We start from the raw sequence: 16,263 nt of genomic DNA, 5'->3' as shown, positions 1-16,263 counted from the left end.
CTAGGAAATTGTATACAGTGAAGCCCAATGCCAGCTTCCATCTTTGCTATTCTGCTACACCCTGAACTCTGGAGTCTTACACAGGCGATCACTCAGGATCAGTGCAGGATAAGCAATGTTTGGTCTGTGTACCGTGTGTGTATTTTGGCCACTTTTATTGGATATATTAAGAGTCAAGTTAAACGTCTTCATACATGCAGGCTCGGTCAGCAGGGTGTCCGTTGGCTGCTGATGGCACTGGTGGTAACCCTGGATGTGACTGGATTATAACGTGTCCATTTGCAAATTACCTCACTGTTATTTGTAGGTTTTTGGTGATGTTTCTAGGTTGCACCTTTCGCAGTGGACTTTGTAACATTTTTGTTGCAGTTTTGATGCAATTAAAAAAAGAGTGACAAATACACCCATAAATACACCCTTTTACGCCAACTGCACTTTAGATTTGCACTTTTTTACATTTTTGAAAAATAGTAAACATTTTTGCAGTAGGTTTTGTAAGAAAATGTACAGAATGGGCTAATAAAATCTTTATTCAGTTGTGCAGCTAGATAGACGGTGCTGAGAAATCCATCTTCACTTAGCTAACCCCATAGCTGAAGAGGGAGCTGCACTATTCTCTTTAATGCAAAAGCAGCTGGTTTATTGATAAAGCCTGCCTTATATTTTATTGATTTTCAAACATACTTGGTCCTGTGCCCCAATGATCTGTCCCCCAGCACCGTGTATATTAGTCTCCTGTCTCTGGTGCTGTGTAAGGAGAAGTTGTTTTCTGCTGCAAACAGCTTCTACTCTTCACAGCGCACCCCTTTCATGCCAGACCCCATGCTTTGTCAGTGTATTGGGTAGTGACATACACCCGGTCTGGCGAAGAAGCGGGTGCTGTGAAGGGCAGAGGGTCATGTTTGAAAATTAATAAAATATAAAGCAGGTTTTATCAATAAACTGTTCTATGGAACCAGCTGTTGGCACACTGGAGATAAAAGTGCAGGCACAGCCAGAGCTCCCTCTCCAGCTATGTGATTAGCAAGCTGAACACTGATTTCTCAGCTCAGTCTTCACCTGGCTGCATACCTGAAAGATATACAGAATAGACCATAAGCATTTTTGCAATATGTTTTAACAATCACCTATTTTGTACAATTTAGTAAAAATAAGGTAAGGTGCATTTTTTATACCACTCAAAACCATCTGCATTCTAAGAGAAACAGAACGTGTTCATAGTGTGATTGACTTAAAGGAACACTCCAGTAAACAGACACATTGGTGCAGGGTCTGAAATGACTTCCATTTTTGGCATTTGTTGAATCTTGGCGTAGTGCATCGCCCCCTATGGAATGCATTAGACATAACAGCTTTTTCCTGGTATACTTCTTTAACAGCAGTAGTCTGTTAATATCAATACACAGCTAAAAGTGACAATATGAGGCGGTAAACACTGGTGAGACCGAGGCCGAGGACACCGCCTCTGGTAGAACCCCGGCCAGCAGAATTCTACTTGTAGTCACTAATGAAGAGGTCTGATACAAAACACAGAAACTAATCCTACATAAACTCTGGTTACTCTGCCTCCGATCATGGACCATCATTTGGTATCCAGCTCAGAGCTTCCGCCGATCACTTACCTTCATGCGGAAGAACGTGATGCTAGTAAGTAAATCCACCGTAGACTTCAGATCCTGCAGTCTATCCGGGCTGCTTGCCGGGAAGTTATTCTATGGGAAGACGAAAATACATTGGTTATAAGATCCACATGACGGCCCAGGGATCATATAAGCCAAGTGACGGGAGTAACAGGAGAAAGAGGGACACATCAGGTTGAAGTATTCCGGTTTTTCTAAGGGTATGTATACTTTTGCAACCTATTTTTATAGCTCCTCAACATTTAAAATAAAATGATACAACTTTACCAATAACCTTGATTAAATATCTCCTCCGATTGTGTATACAGCTTTGATGCAGACCAGCACAGCAAGCATGACAACATGTCACCACCCATCACATCTTAATATTTCTGCTCTTGCCTTTAAGACTCTCCTCACATTTGACTAATATTTTAGGAAGGGAAGACTTGGGGTGTTTCTTGGCACCTGAAGGCTTCCCTTCCATCTGAACCTTTCGAGATGAAATAACCTGAGTTATAGGAAAGCATTCTTTCTGCAGCCACTAGAGAAATGGATTATGTACAGATTATTAAAGGAGTCTTTTTGGGTTTAACTCTTGAAAACCTATCTTCAGGATAGGTGATCAATAGTTGAGCGGGTCAAGCCTTCGGGATCCCTGCCAAACAGTGGTTTGTCCCAGCCTGCCGTCAGTGCGGACAGAGTTAGAAGCAGAGAAGATCTAGCGACATAGGCTGCTGCATTTAATGGAAGCTGTGTGCATGCAATACAAACCCAGATCATCAATAGTTAAAGTCTCAGATAAACCCTTTAAGTTCAAATAGAACTGTAAAAGTCTGTGTACAGGGAGCTCCCTCTAGTGGTGGCAGTATTTAGAATTTAATCATACCCCTATGGCTATCTGAAGGGAAGCAGGGAACTTGGAGCGCTGTATAAGAAAAAAATGGAGCTCAAGATCGAAAAGTAAATAAAACTTACAAAAAACTTTTGACATGTCTGAAGTTTTGATCGATGGGGCTCTAAGTGATTGTTAAAACGAAGAGGCAGAAGTGCTATTGATTGCTGTGCCCTATTGGCTCTTCTCGGAGCAGTGTATTGGTTCAATAGAAAGTCTATGAACCTGTAGATCTCTCACTGACCACAGCTGGAAAGACACAATGCTCGTCTAATAGCTTCCGCCCTTTCCTTTTAGCAATCTGTGTGGACCCCCGCTGATCAAAAGTTCTAACATGTCACTAAGCTATAGGAAAAGTGTTTGGAAAGTTTAGCTATGCTTTAAATAAAATGAAATTCTAGCTGCACGCTTTCCTGCAGTAGACCACCATGATTAACCCTGTCACCACCCTAAACCATCAGGAATAACACATAAAGAGGGGAATTTGTTACGGACTACGCTAACAAAAAAAGTCACAAATTACGGCACAGAGGCGCAATACTTTGATAGATTTAGAAAAATGCAGAGAAAAGCAGAATAAAAGGTCACCCTGGAGTCCAGGTTGTCTACAGTACATAGCATCATCACAGCAACAGCACTAACATAGTAACATAGTAGGTTAGGCTGAATGAAGACAATGTCCATCTAGTTCAGCCTGCTTCAACCCCTAGTTGATTCAGAGGAAGACAAAACCCCAAGAGGCAGAAGTCAATTAGCCCTTTTGGGGAAAAAAAATTCCTTCCCGACGCCAGAATGGCAGTCAGACTAATCCCTGGATCAACTACTGATAGTTCCTACCTGTTTGTAAGACCCAGAACACCAACCCACTGGTCACCTAATGTCTATATCCTGTAATATCGTAGCTCTCTAGAAAGACATCTAGTCCCCTCTTAAACTCCTCTATAGATTTTGCCATCACCACATCCTCAGGTAGAGAGTTCCACAGTCTCACTGCTCTTACAGTAAAGAACCCCCTTCTGTGTTGGTGATGGAACCTGCTTTCTTCTAGATGTAGAGGATACCCTCTTGTTACCACCACAGTCCTGGGTATAAACAGATCATGGGAGAGATCCTTGTATTGTCCCCTCGTGTATTTATACATAATTATTTGGTCGTCCCTTAGCCATCTTTTTTCCAGGGTAAATAATCCCAATTTCATGTAGCTCAGTGGAAGTCTACAGGTTTACATAAATAGTCCCATTCACTGACAGGTCTGTATTGGTGTTCAGGCCGCACACCACTTCAGCCGGGTATATGGGTGAGGGTTTCTGCTGGGTAGACCACTTGGCATAGAGTTCATGTTTAGAAGAAAATTGAAGTAGCGCACCAAATAAAGATGATTTTAAGAGTATTGATGCATTTGGATACAAAAAATGCAGACATCAATCCATACCTGACGAAGGGTATCTCTACCTGTTTACAAGTTAGAGTCCATTTACCAGCGGTATGGATATACACTCTGTCAAAAAATATATCAAGCTCCTAGCAGTTGTCGTTCTACTGCAAAACTCAGCATGCAATTACATTGGTGTAACGGAAAATACCTAAACGTGCATTTTTTTTTAAACATTTTTTTATGTCCCTGTAGGGAACTTGAACCCGCGAGCGTATGATCACTATTAGAGATGAGCGAGTATACTCGCTAAGGCCAACTACTCGAGCGAGTAGTGCCTTAGCCGAGTATCCTCCCGCTCTTCTCTAAAGATTCGGGGGCCGGCGGGGGAGAGCGGGGAGGAACGGAGGGGAGATCTCTCTCTCCTTCTCTCCCCCCCGCTCACCACCGCAACTCACCTGTCACCCGCGCCGGCAGCCGAATCTTTAGAGACGAGCAGGAAGATACTCGGCTAAGGCACTACTCGCTCGAGTAGTTAGCCTTAGCGAGTATGCTCGCTCATCTCTAATCACTATATAATACACTGCAGTACCTCTGTACAGCAATGCATTATTACTATTACTAGCGATCATATGCCATGGCAGACCCCGATTTCAAGAAACGGCGTCCGGTTAACATGGAGAACGATCAGCCTTTCACAATGACATCGCAGCGGGCCCATCACATCACAATAGGAGCATGCTCACTCTGTAAACCCTTTACATGCTGTGATCAACATTGATCACATCATGTATGGGGTTAGCAGCGGGGAACAGTGTTTTCCCCGATGCCTGCTGTTGCAGCGGTAGGTCAGCTGACTTTATTTGGCTAAACTCTTATTAAAGGCATATTCCTGTCTCTGACAAAGACAACTTACATGGGAATCCCGGCCACAAAGGTAAGCCGGTACAGGATTAGGGAACTCTGTTCTGGGTTCGCGACCTGCATCTAATAGGACATGTCATTTGCTGTGTTTGAGATGAGAATACCCCTTTAAGAAGCGGCCGATAAGTCAACATTGACATAACGTAGATAGAAGTAAGTGGAGGATGTTTTCTGGCACAGCCCCCATTGCTCCAGGCTGCAGCCTCAGCATAAGCAAACAGGATTATTCTCACCGGTGGGAATCCGAATCTCCGACTATAGGCAGGTAAAAATGATATAACTGCCTCTGACATGAAACCGCGGGCGCAGACCTGATGCGGTGTATATCCTGCATGTAACAGGGTCTGCTATACGAGGAGTGAAGCATCTCCGACTGGGGCTGAACACTAAACCTGACGATTTCTGGAAACCCGGGAAGAGCAGATGGCGAATGTTGCATTATTTAACACCCAGACAGCTTGGTGGAAGCCGTATGTCCGTCCAGGCGCCAACATTTATCTGGCGTGCGGCGTTCTTGCTGAATGCCCAGTTGGGTACTGGAGGAGACGAGATTTACTAGAGACATCGCAGCCAAATAGGACGCCGACAACAACCACCTGCTGACAACCCTTTGCCTTCAGCGGGACCAGATGTGGAGAGGATGCTTACAGGCTGTGCCAAACACCGGATTTCTATAAAACCATCAGAGGAAGAGATGGCAAGAAATTCCAGCGCAGCTGATAAATGAGACGAAGAACTGCGACTTGTGTAACCCTTCAATCACCAACTGCTGCCCACGTCGGCTATAGACAGCAGACAGAAGCCGGAGGCGGCAGCGATGCCAGGTGTAACACTGGGGCTTTCTAACAATGCAAAAGAGAACCCAGGAGGATATGATGGTAACGCTAATGTGCAGGAATTCATTTACAGCATGACTGGTGCACTGAGTAGGAGCACCGCGGCTGATTACAGTCCTAAGTAAAGCCGCAGATAACGGGGAGAAGTTCTCAGGCTCTGAGCCAGCCTTAGTTTAGACGGCGCCCTGTGTGCTTTTCTTTTTGGCGCCCCCATTGTAAGAAAAAATTGACTATATCATATTGCACTAATAGGCATTCTAACTGTATTCTGCTTGTGCAGAAAGCACCAACATAGCAGAAAATCCACAGCAGAACAGCTCAGTACATAAATACAACGACAGAACCAAGCTCAGTACATAGGTACAGCATAAGAAGCAGACTCAGGACATAACAATAGTACCAGAATCAATCTAAGTAGAGATAACCACTAGAACCAAGCTCAGCACATAAATACAGTGCCCGAACCAAGCTAAGCACATAAATACAGTGCCCGAACCAAGCTCAGCACATAAATACAGTGTCCGAACCAAGCTCAGCACATAAATACAGTGCCCGAACCAAGCTCAGCACATAAATACAGTGCCCGAACCAAGCTCAGCACATAAATACAGTGCCCGAACCAAGCTCAGCACATAAATACAGTGCCCGAACCAAGCTCAGCACATAAATACAGTGCCCGAACCAAGCCCAGCACATAAATATAGTGCCCGAACCAAGCTCAGCACATAAATACAGTGCCCGAACCAAGCTCAATACATAAATACAGTGCCCGAACCAAGCTCAATACATAAATACAGTGCCCGAACCAAGCTCAATACATAAATACAGTGCCCGAACCAAGCTCAATACATAAATACAGTGCCCGAACCAAGCTCAATACATAAATACAGTGCCCGAACCAAGCTCAGTACATATAGTGCCTGAACCAAGCTTAGTACATATAGTGCCTGAACCAAGCTCAGTACATAAATACAGTGCCCAAACCAAGCTCCATACATAAATACAGCACCTAAAGCAAGTTCAGTACATAGTGTCAGAACCAAGCTCAGTACATAAATACAGTGCCTGAATCAAGCTCAGTACATAGCTATAACAGAACCAAGCTAAATGCATAAATACAGTGCCTGAACCATGTTCAGTACATAAATACAGAGCGAGAGCAATGCTCAGTACATAAATATAGCACAATAACCAAGCTCATTACATAGATACAGCACCAGAACCAAGCTTATAACAAATACAGTAGCAGAATTAAGCAATTGTGTTGTGGAGGTGTCGATGGGCTAACAGGCACACCTCAAATCATCAGAAGGGAGGGAGGAGATTAATGATTAACGTAACTCGACAAGATGCAGCCTCATGGAGCAAGATTTTCTGGCCAAGTGAACCTAAGGGGGGGGGGGGGGGGGGAGATTGTGCAACTGTATGGATTGCATACAGCTAAGGTCAGCCATGGTCCGAGTCACCAGGTAATATAGTGTAGGTAAAAAGCAGCTGAATGTAGCTGCTAGAGATGCATCTGTCAGTCAATTAGTTTGCTGATGGTTTCCAGAAGCAACTTGTACAAGAAGTTTAAGGGTGCATTAACACGTCACCAATTTGTTGTGGATTCTTGTGCAGATCTGCAGCAGATTTTACTCCTTCAATTTGAAAGGGTGAAATCTGCTGCAAATCTGCACCAAAATGTGCGATAAAATCAGCAGCACATCAGCTGTGTGTGAACGCACCCCAGAGTACGGCCACACAGTGGATTCGGCCACATATTTGACATAAAGTCCATGCTTCTAGTGGGAATCTGCACCATAGTCTGCATGGCACACATTTTTGCAGACATGGAAGTAGTAGTACAGCACTTCTTCATATGGAATCTGCATTGGAAAATCCACACGTGGATTTGCTTATTGACGAGGACTAAATCTGCAGTCACCAGATATCTCATATACTGGGGGAATAGCTACATAATGGCTAAAAATCTATAAATTAAATAAATTTATAATTTCATAAAATAAATCAATCACCAGAGCGGCCCTTTAATACAACAGGTGGGGGAGTATATTATTTTCATTTCTTCCCTCCCCCCCTCTGATCCGCAGGCCCCATTTTCGGGCGTCCAAGATGGCCGTAGCAATTTTCTAACTTCCTAATGGACACTGCACATGTCTCTCTGATTGCTCTAGCCAATCACAGAGCAGAAATGAAGAATTGGTTGTCTAAGACTACCAATGCCCTGTGGGGATTACGTAGTCTGAAGAGAGCATCAGCCAAATCTGGAAACGGAAGATCAGAGGTACGGCAGGTAAAAACAACTGCAAGAGATCATGAAAATGTCATCCACTTCGCTGCTACTGTAAATGCTGAGAATTACCCATGAAGAGGGTCCTCTCAGAAAATCGGTGGTAAATCTGCCCCGTGTGGACATATCTGCTACATGTAAATGTAACCTTATGGTATGTTAGATTTGCTGATGGTGTATGGCATGGCGTGACTGCTAACAGGCTGCTCCTTCTCTTCTTGGGCTGACACAGATCCGATAAAGCTGTAAAGTCCATGGCTGCCTCCAAGGTGGCTTCTGCATGACAAGAGCATACAATACCTCTGGTCACTCAATGGCATCGGGAATGCAGATGGAACAGGGGACGGATGATGCTGGGGCCAAACATGGTGACACCCATGTTGGACAGGGCACGAAGCTCAACTATAGGGGCGGATTACCAACCCCAATGAAGAAAAGCATTAGCATTAACCTATGTTCCTGTAGCTGCCGGGGAAGGTAGCGGGGTCTCCATTTACAACAGCCATGGTGGTCAGACCGGACTTGCATTAGTGAGTAGACCATTTGCTGCCATGATTGCCGACTGGCCGGAGGTGCTCGAAAGGAAGCAATTATTTTAACCAGCCATTAATTTTTTAGCATCCGTATTAATAAGAGCAGCTGCCTCAGAACTCCATTACCTACCACAGCTCTACCAGCCGGGTGGCGACCCTACGCCAGCTTTGCATTTTGCAGATTAATATCAGAAGCTGCGGTTATTACATTGCCCACCCGCTCTGTTGGATGTCTCCTTATTCTCTGAATCACCCAAACAAAATCATGGATTCTGATCACTGATTCGGTTCAGTCAAGTGTGCATTTGTCTGCAAACCGAGAGAAGAAAATAAGCGTTTTCCAGATACTTCTAGCAGCGGCTTATTTCCCTTAGGAACAAAGGATCAGGCATGCTGAAATTCACAAAAACTAGACAGAAGCCCAAACCGTCCGATTCAATCAGTTGTGAACATGCACAGCACACAGACATGTAAATCGCCTGTATGAATAAGCCTTAATATATGTGTAGTCGCGTTAACAGTAAGTGTGGGTCTACACGGGAGAACTACTGACCGAACAGTTGCTTGAAATAGTCGCTAAAGCGTAAGAATGGCGTTGGTATTCATATATCGCAATTGCTGAATGAATTGTTGGACGTACTTACATGGGCTGAAATATCATGTGTCGACTAGTTAGGGAGCATGAGGTCCTTTGGCAGGTATGTATTCGAAATTTCGACCCCTCCTCAAAAGACCTCATTGATTGCCAAATCCAATACTAACCTATATAAATACTTGGGAGCGGTCTTCGAAGAGAAAGACCGCATCAACAAGTGTTCTCTCGAAGACTAAAAAACAGCCAGATACAGTAGCAGCGAATGTTGTTTTAAAGACAGTCAGGGACCGTTCAGACGAGGGTCACTCACATATTTATGGGCTTTCTGGAACCAATGAGCGTTAAGTAGCATGGCAAAAAAAAAAAGTGTTAAAAAAAAAAAGGCAAAAACCAATCAACATTTGGAGGAAGCCGAACGCCAAGCAAGCGCACACCTCTCCTTGCAAAGCTATTGGCTAGTTGTTGAAAGCAATGACTACCTGTTTATACCGGATGATATTAATTAAATCAACCAGTGACTATTTTTAGGTGAGCTGAAACAAACCAACTCTTGTTAGTCACCGGCTTGGTGGCCGTGTTTACATGGGACAACGGTCGCTCACATTTGCTCTATTTGTCCCATGTAGAGTCACCCTACGTGACTGGCCACACCCGAAAATATCTTAGAGCTCTATCTACTGTAATAAGCAGCTACTTCAAAAGTGGAGACGTCTCGCCTCTGCTCAGGTGGAAGGAGACAATATTATTATAGGTCTACAGGGCCGAAGATAGTAACTTCGTTCAGATAATGGCCCCCTGTCACAGGTGGAGCTCCGGCAAAGCCGATCGTGTTCATTCAGCTTCAAGAAGGAGCCAACTAATCACACGTTCCATTTCAATTGTACTTGAGTTTTCCCTTTCCCTTGGTTAATTACACGGGGGAGTTCAAAGTGATTTTTTTCCCAAGTCTTACTCTGCAATCACAGCCTTTGTGTTCTGCCATTATGAAGCTTACCCTGTACATGGAGAGATCGATGCGCAGGGAATTGTGCAACTGGTCCAGGAGTTTGACAAAGCGTTCTTTCTGCAGAAGAAAAGAAAAAGTTAGACATGCTTCAGATGAACACCCAATATTGAGAAAAGGTCTTCTAGAGGGGTAGTTATATACACCATGTATAGGATATAAGAGGAATGTAACGCCATCATGGACAGATCTGGTCAGGGATGGAAGTCTCAAAGAACGCAGAAGACTCACCCCGAAATTGGAGGCGGAGAACCGGTCCGATGCAGACACATTGGTGGAGGCGGTGGTGTGGGCATAGTAGGCATTGATGTTGGCGAGGAGAGTGCTCATGACGGCTGGAACTCCGGGACACATATACTTTGAAGACAGGCAAGCAAAATGCCTGAAAAAAGAAGACCGTTCCTGGTTAAAAGATCATACATAGACCAATGAGGGGAGATTGCTGAAAAGCGGTTTTCAGGTTCAGAAAACCCCATTTTTAACAGCTGGGGTGTAGATTAGCCAAAAGGGGTGTCTGCCTTTCTGGAGGACTCAAAGTGCCCATGAATTACACAGACAATCCATTGCTTGCACTTAAAACCACATAGTACGTCATTTTTCCTGTAGTGGCACTGGAGGGCAATTGAGAGGTGACTATTGTAAGACATTGGAAAAAAAGAACAAAAACTAAAATCGGTGTTTTGGTTTATTATTCCTTGTATTAGGGTACTTTTACACAAGCCATCTGTTGCCCTAGTAATCACTTCTGAGCGACTTGTGGTCCATGTGACCACGGGACTCAATGGGGTAAGTGAGCGAGGCAATTGCTCACTTGTTGTAGTTGCTCAGTTTTTAGCTCCACTAGAAGACTGAGTGACTGTTGGTCCGTGTAAACAGTCAGTCATCCATCTACGAACGACTGCCTGAGAGCGATCTCTGGAGCACTCCACCTCCATTCAGGCAGTCATCATCGCTACTGTGTGAAAGCCTGACATTCATCCCATGTCAAAGTACCCTTTAAAGTACCTTTATAGTGACAATGGTCCGGCTGTGTGTATTACATTCTGTGTGGTATCTGTATGGACATTCTTATGTTTTAGTGTACTTGCATGCGATTCATTCTGCACTGGTGCACATGATCTTCGGGAAATGGGATTATGTGATTTTCCAGAGCAGCGTCTGGAGATGGCAGTGCGCACGCTCAAGTCACCAAAGGACGTCACAGCCGTTCCGAGCTGCGTCTGCATATGTGACTGCTGGGTTCCAGACCTCGGGCACTGATTTCAGTGTTACGGGTGCAAGTAATGATCTGGTCTATTTAGCAGGTACCAGCACAGCTTTTAACACTGTAGCATGGGTGACAATTACTTGTTTTGTGAGGATTGTGGATACTATAATCTAGCTTATTACATACGTCAGAGCTGCATGATGACTGGGCTGTGATACAGGTACTGTATGTTCCATATGTTAATTAGAGGAATTTAGGTGGTACCGCTGTCTCCTAGACATCTACATTTATATTATGGAGATGTTTTGTTACATGTGTAGTATTTATTGGAAATCAGTGCAATTTAAACCCAGCGTATGGGAAGGTCCATGGCAGTACCGCTAAAGGTGTTGGGGGTTTACCTTTCTGGGGGACCCAACACATCCATGCATTGAACAGACAGCCTATTGCACACAATTAAAACAGTGTAATACTTATTTTTTCCCTGTGGTGGCACTGCAGAAAAAACAGAACACCGATCACAATTTACAATTCATCACTGTAGATTCCAGCAACAGCTTACGTTAAGGGGTTTTGTTCAATGTAGGCAAATTCTTTAAAGTTACAGGTGGTTTTCCAGGAAAAATACTACTGATTACCTATCCCCAGGATGGGTCATTAATAGTTGATCAGCTGTGGTCTGTCGCTCAGGACCCCGACCGATCAGCTGAGTGGGTGTATGCTACAAAGGTCGGAGCTGGAGCAGCGGAAGTCTCCGCGCCCACCTCTGTGTAGAGGCCGGCGCTTGTAACTGCAGGCATGGCTCTCATTGAAAACAAGGCGAGCCACGCCTGCAGTATTCTCTCTGGAAAATCCCTTAAAATCCTAGATAAGTGCCATATAAAAATTCTATATCTTAGGGCTCTTCTATATGGAATCATTACCATTCAGATTCTCGATGGATCGCAGGAAGCTGTATGAATGCCCAAGAGCGATTAGTGCCCAACAGTTGTCCCATGTAAAAGGACCCTTTGGCTATATTCACATACATGAGGGAGATGTTGCGCAGAGTTTCTCAGCCCGATATTTTGCTTGCCAAAGTAAGTTTCACACGCGGGCGCGAGGAGTTTTTATTCATTCCAATGAATAGAGTTCAATATCTCGCAAGTTTTGTGCATGAGATTCGCGCTTGTCTGCATGTAGCCTTAGGCTGGGATACTTTTGCAATATTTAAGTCTTTGACAAGTAGTCCTGTGTAGTACCATTGTGTCTTTTTCTCCCTATCGTGCCCCAATCTGTCCTGAATACTCAATTTCTCTCAGCCCCCTGCACGCCTCCATTGCCATACCTCCCCAATTCCAGCAGCAACTCATCAGCTGCTGCCCCCCATCTTAGAGACAGCCCTATTGGACCGCTGTACATCAGCTGCTCTGTAACAACCTTAAAATTAGAGATATGTTATGTGTCACAGAGAGGGGGGGGTTGGCACGATTGATCCCGCCTCCGAAGGTCTGACACTGGGTCTCTCCGACCCCTAATTTTTAAAGTTTTCCCCAGAACATCACCCCCACCTCCCCACACCACTTCTGAGGTCATTCAGAGAGGGGTGGGCTAAATGCATATGTACCTGTGAAAAACATAATTCCCTATTTTGGCCATATCTTCGCAGAAGAGCCTCCAATTGGGAACATATACCTGGCATATTTCTGGTCATGATTTTATCACTCAGCAATAAACCTGGCAAAGAAAATATAACCAGGTATGCGGATACGCCAATTAAGGGTTTCTGGGGCTCGCACTTTAACCCTTCCCAATCCACTGTCTGACCTCTGAAGACATTATGATTTCAGGTTGTACAGCTCCGATGTTGGAAGACGTCCATTGGGGTTCTCTTACTGTATATTGCCAGCCTCTCTGCTGTCGAAGCCTATCCAACGTGTCACCTCATGCAGTACTGGCTTTAGCCAGCAGATAGCACCGCTGTATAACATCAGAAAGAGAGTAACCCCCTAGGAAAACCAGGATACAAATTGGATTGGAAAGGGTTAATGAGTTTAGATGCGTTTTATTCAGCGGACCAGCCAGACTCGGAAAATAAAATTCCTGTTGGGCTAGGACCTTTACACAACAAATAATCCTTATTAAAAGTGTTTCCCCTAATTTGAATCCCAGAGACCCGTCTGAGAACCCAGCTCTTAGTTGGATCATTTTCCTTTGACTTCATTAACAGTGAGGATTACAGGGAGTCTGCTGCTCTGAGAGGACCATAGAGGGCAGCCTACTGGTAGATCTGCAGGGCCATAATAGGGACTTTGATGAACCTTTGATCAGCCTCACAGCCCATAGGTTATATTATCAGATTATGACCACAGCTATTCCGATTGTCATACAATAATATTTAGGAAATGCCATTCAAGGAGTTGTAGAAAATACCCTAAAGACAGATCAGAGCTTTTTTTTCTCCCTTGCACCTTATCCCAGCACCCAGACAGGGACATTGAGGACTGATCCCAGAAGCAGTCATCACCTCCGCATGTAGCTTGTGTCCCATCACCCATAGAGAAATGCCGAAGAATCCACCTCAACCAGCATCAAAAGGTTAATCGGCGACTCCGCAGCTTTTGTTAATAACATTTAAAGGGAAATGTCAAGCAGCTAATGAGTGCCGTATGGGACTAGAATATAAATGGGCCCAACGATGAACATTTGATCATTTCTGGGATGACACAAGTTGGATGTTTGAGCATTTAGTTCTAGGGTGGCAGTCAGGATCTGGCAGCCCCAGGATGACAGAATACTCTTAAGGCTGGTTTACATGGGCCGATGATCACTCAAAGATCGCTCAAACGACAGTCTGAGTGACAGCTTTGAGCGATCATTTTGCATAAACTATTAAGCAGCTACTCAGCTACTTAAACACCAATTAAGTGTGCAAAGGAAGCCTTCCCTGAATGCAGTAAATAGCCCATGGGGAAACAATGCTATCAGCACTGCCCATGCAGAACTACTGATAACAGTAAAGGACGGTTTTTAGGTCCGACTGAATTTAACGATCAGCTAGCAGTGCCTGAAAAGCGCACGATAGGCGCACATTTACATACACTGATTATCGCTAAAACGATCGCTGATTAGCGATTTTTTTACCAATCATCGGCTGATGTAAATGGGCCTTTAGTGTTTATTACACATTACAGCAGAGTACGTGTCGCTGCTAATTATTCTGCAGGAACGGCACACAGGTTTTCTTCACTATGTAGAATTGTCAGGAGAAAATGATAAAAGTTAATACAAGATGCATTCTTCTTGTCTGTTGTTTCACCCCCTCGCCCAAACTTTATTTACACATATAAAAGGGTTTTCCTAGACAATGTTTTGTAAATTTTCAGGGGAAAGTCCTATAAAAATAATTGTATTTTGAGATCACAACCAGTAGGGGGCAGCAGTGAGATGTGACTGTTTGCAGCACGAGAACTAACAGAAAAAGAGCAGTGCTAATCGATACAAGATATACAGAAAAGTCTTTGCAAAATTATCCAAATGATATGCAGCTTGAATGGGCAAAATTAATGTTCAAATGATCCCAGGAGCTCCAGCATCTACTGACACCTCTTTGATGAAAAGTGGACGTGTACTCCAACGTTACATGGAGGGTAAATCTTTCATTCTTTTATGGATTTTTTAAAAATTTATATTGAGAGTTGGAGCAAAGTTGGGAAAAAGGTAAAAGAAAGCCGAGAAGAGACCTGGCGGGCGGCGGGCAACAAAGAGACCTGGCGGGCAACAAAGAGACCTGGCGGGCAACAAAGAGACCGGGCGGGCAACAAAGAGACCGGGCGGGCAACAAAGAGACCGGGCGGGCAACAAAGAGACCGGGCGGGCGGCGGGCAACAAAGAGACCGGGCGGGCAACATGAGACCGGGCGGGCAAAATGAGACCGGGCGGGCGGCGGGCAAAAAGAGACAAGATGACAGGGAATCTGGGCAAGAAGAGACAAGAGATATGGGAAGGTGAAAGCAAGACAAGACAAGAGGAAGGCGGGCAATAGAAGGGAAGTCAAAAAAGGAAGGCAGACAGAGGTCTCGCCTGCTCTTGCAAATTAATATTCGATTAGCACTATCCCTTACTTAGCCAGGTGTCTTGCAGGTCAGAACCTTGAGCAAGAAGGTAAAAATATTCACTGTTCTGTCTAGTTAGGACGGAGCTGTGACAATCTCTCATTCAAAGAGCAAAGCAGTCACTACTATGTAATATAACAGCTCCGCTGTAACCTAGGGCGTACAGGAGTCCACATTTGTGATAGCACCATGTCTGATCCACACCTACAGCTGACTGAACAGGAACAGAAGGGTTTTTATTTGGACAATAGGTACTCTTTAAGAAGCAGTTACTTCAAAGGAGGAGAGCTTGTCATCTTCACTTAGTAAGACTGAAGACAGCTATATTACAGCTTTACACTGCAGGCAGAGTGGCCGAGATAACTGCTTTCTTCAGATAATGACCCCGAGTCTCGTTCCACATGTCACCGGCGATTCTCCTGTACACAATGCTGCGTTCTACGCATTCATCTTTAAGATCAAACTGATCACAAGATAGCGGCAAAGGCAATGACAGGGATAAACACTGCAGTAACCGGAGGAGGACGCGGCGTTTATCCTGATAGAATCCGCCTTTAGATCCTATATTTTCCAGGCTACAATTTAGAACTATTACTGGACGCGGCTGTCATTCTGGAAGCCTAAATTGTATTACCGCCATGTTTCCATCGCTCTCCTGCAAATGATAAGTCCTGTGACAGCCGTCATTTATAGTTTTGTGAGTCTTCCCCTCGCCTGGTTTGACAGAACAGGGAGGATTCCTGGGCTGGAGTGACACATTGGGGGTTGTTGTGAGTCATCGCGCCGCCTGTACTTCGCGGAGGAAATATATGATTGCCCAGCGGAGAGGAGGCAGATGATAGCGCCGCTCGCAGAACGGAGGAGTGATACGAGGCATCGTCTGCCTACAACA

The 16,263-nt window shown here is 44.6% G+C and overlaps 1 protein-coding gene across 2 annotated transcripts in view; it reads right to left on the bottom strand.

Annotated features, from left to right (window-relative positions):
• UNC13B (unc-13 homolog B) overlaps positions 1–16,263 on the bottom strand; it is a 307,612-nt gene that overhangs the window by 46,362 nt on the left and 244,987 nt on the right. For both annotated transcript variants that reach the window (XM_066602685.1, XM_066602686.1), the window contains exons 21-23: positions 10,302–10,452; positions 10,062–10,130; positions 1,623–1,712 (exon numbers count right to left, since the gene is read on the bottom strand). In XM_066602685.1, coding sequence (XP_066458782.1) covers positions 1,623–1,712; positions 10,062–10,130; positions 10,302–10,452 — 310 coding nt within the window. The remainder of the gene's footprint in view (positions 1–1,622; positions 1,713–10,061; positions 10,131–10,301; positions 10,453–16,263) is intronic.

Source organism: Eleutherodactylus coqui, chromosome 5 (assembly GCF_035609145.1).
Source record: "Eleutherodactylus coqui strain aEleCoq1 chromosome 5, aEleCoq1.hap1, whole genome shotgun sequence".
Taxonomy (NCBI): domain Eukaryota; kingdom Metazoa; phylum Chordata; class Amphibia; order Anura; family Eleutherodactylidae; genus Eleutherodactylus; species Eleutherodactylus coqui.
Note: the sequence above shows the minus strand (reverse complement) of the source record. Positions and strands in the feature narration are given on the sequence as shown.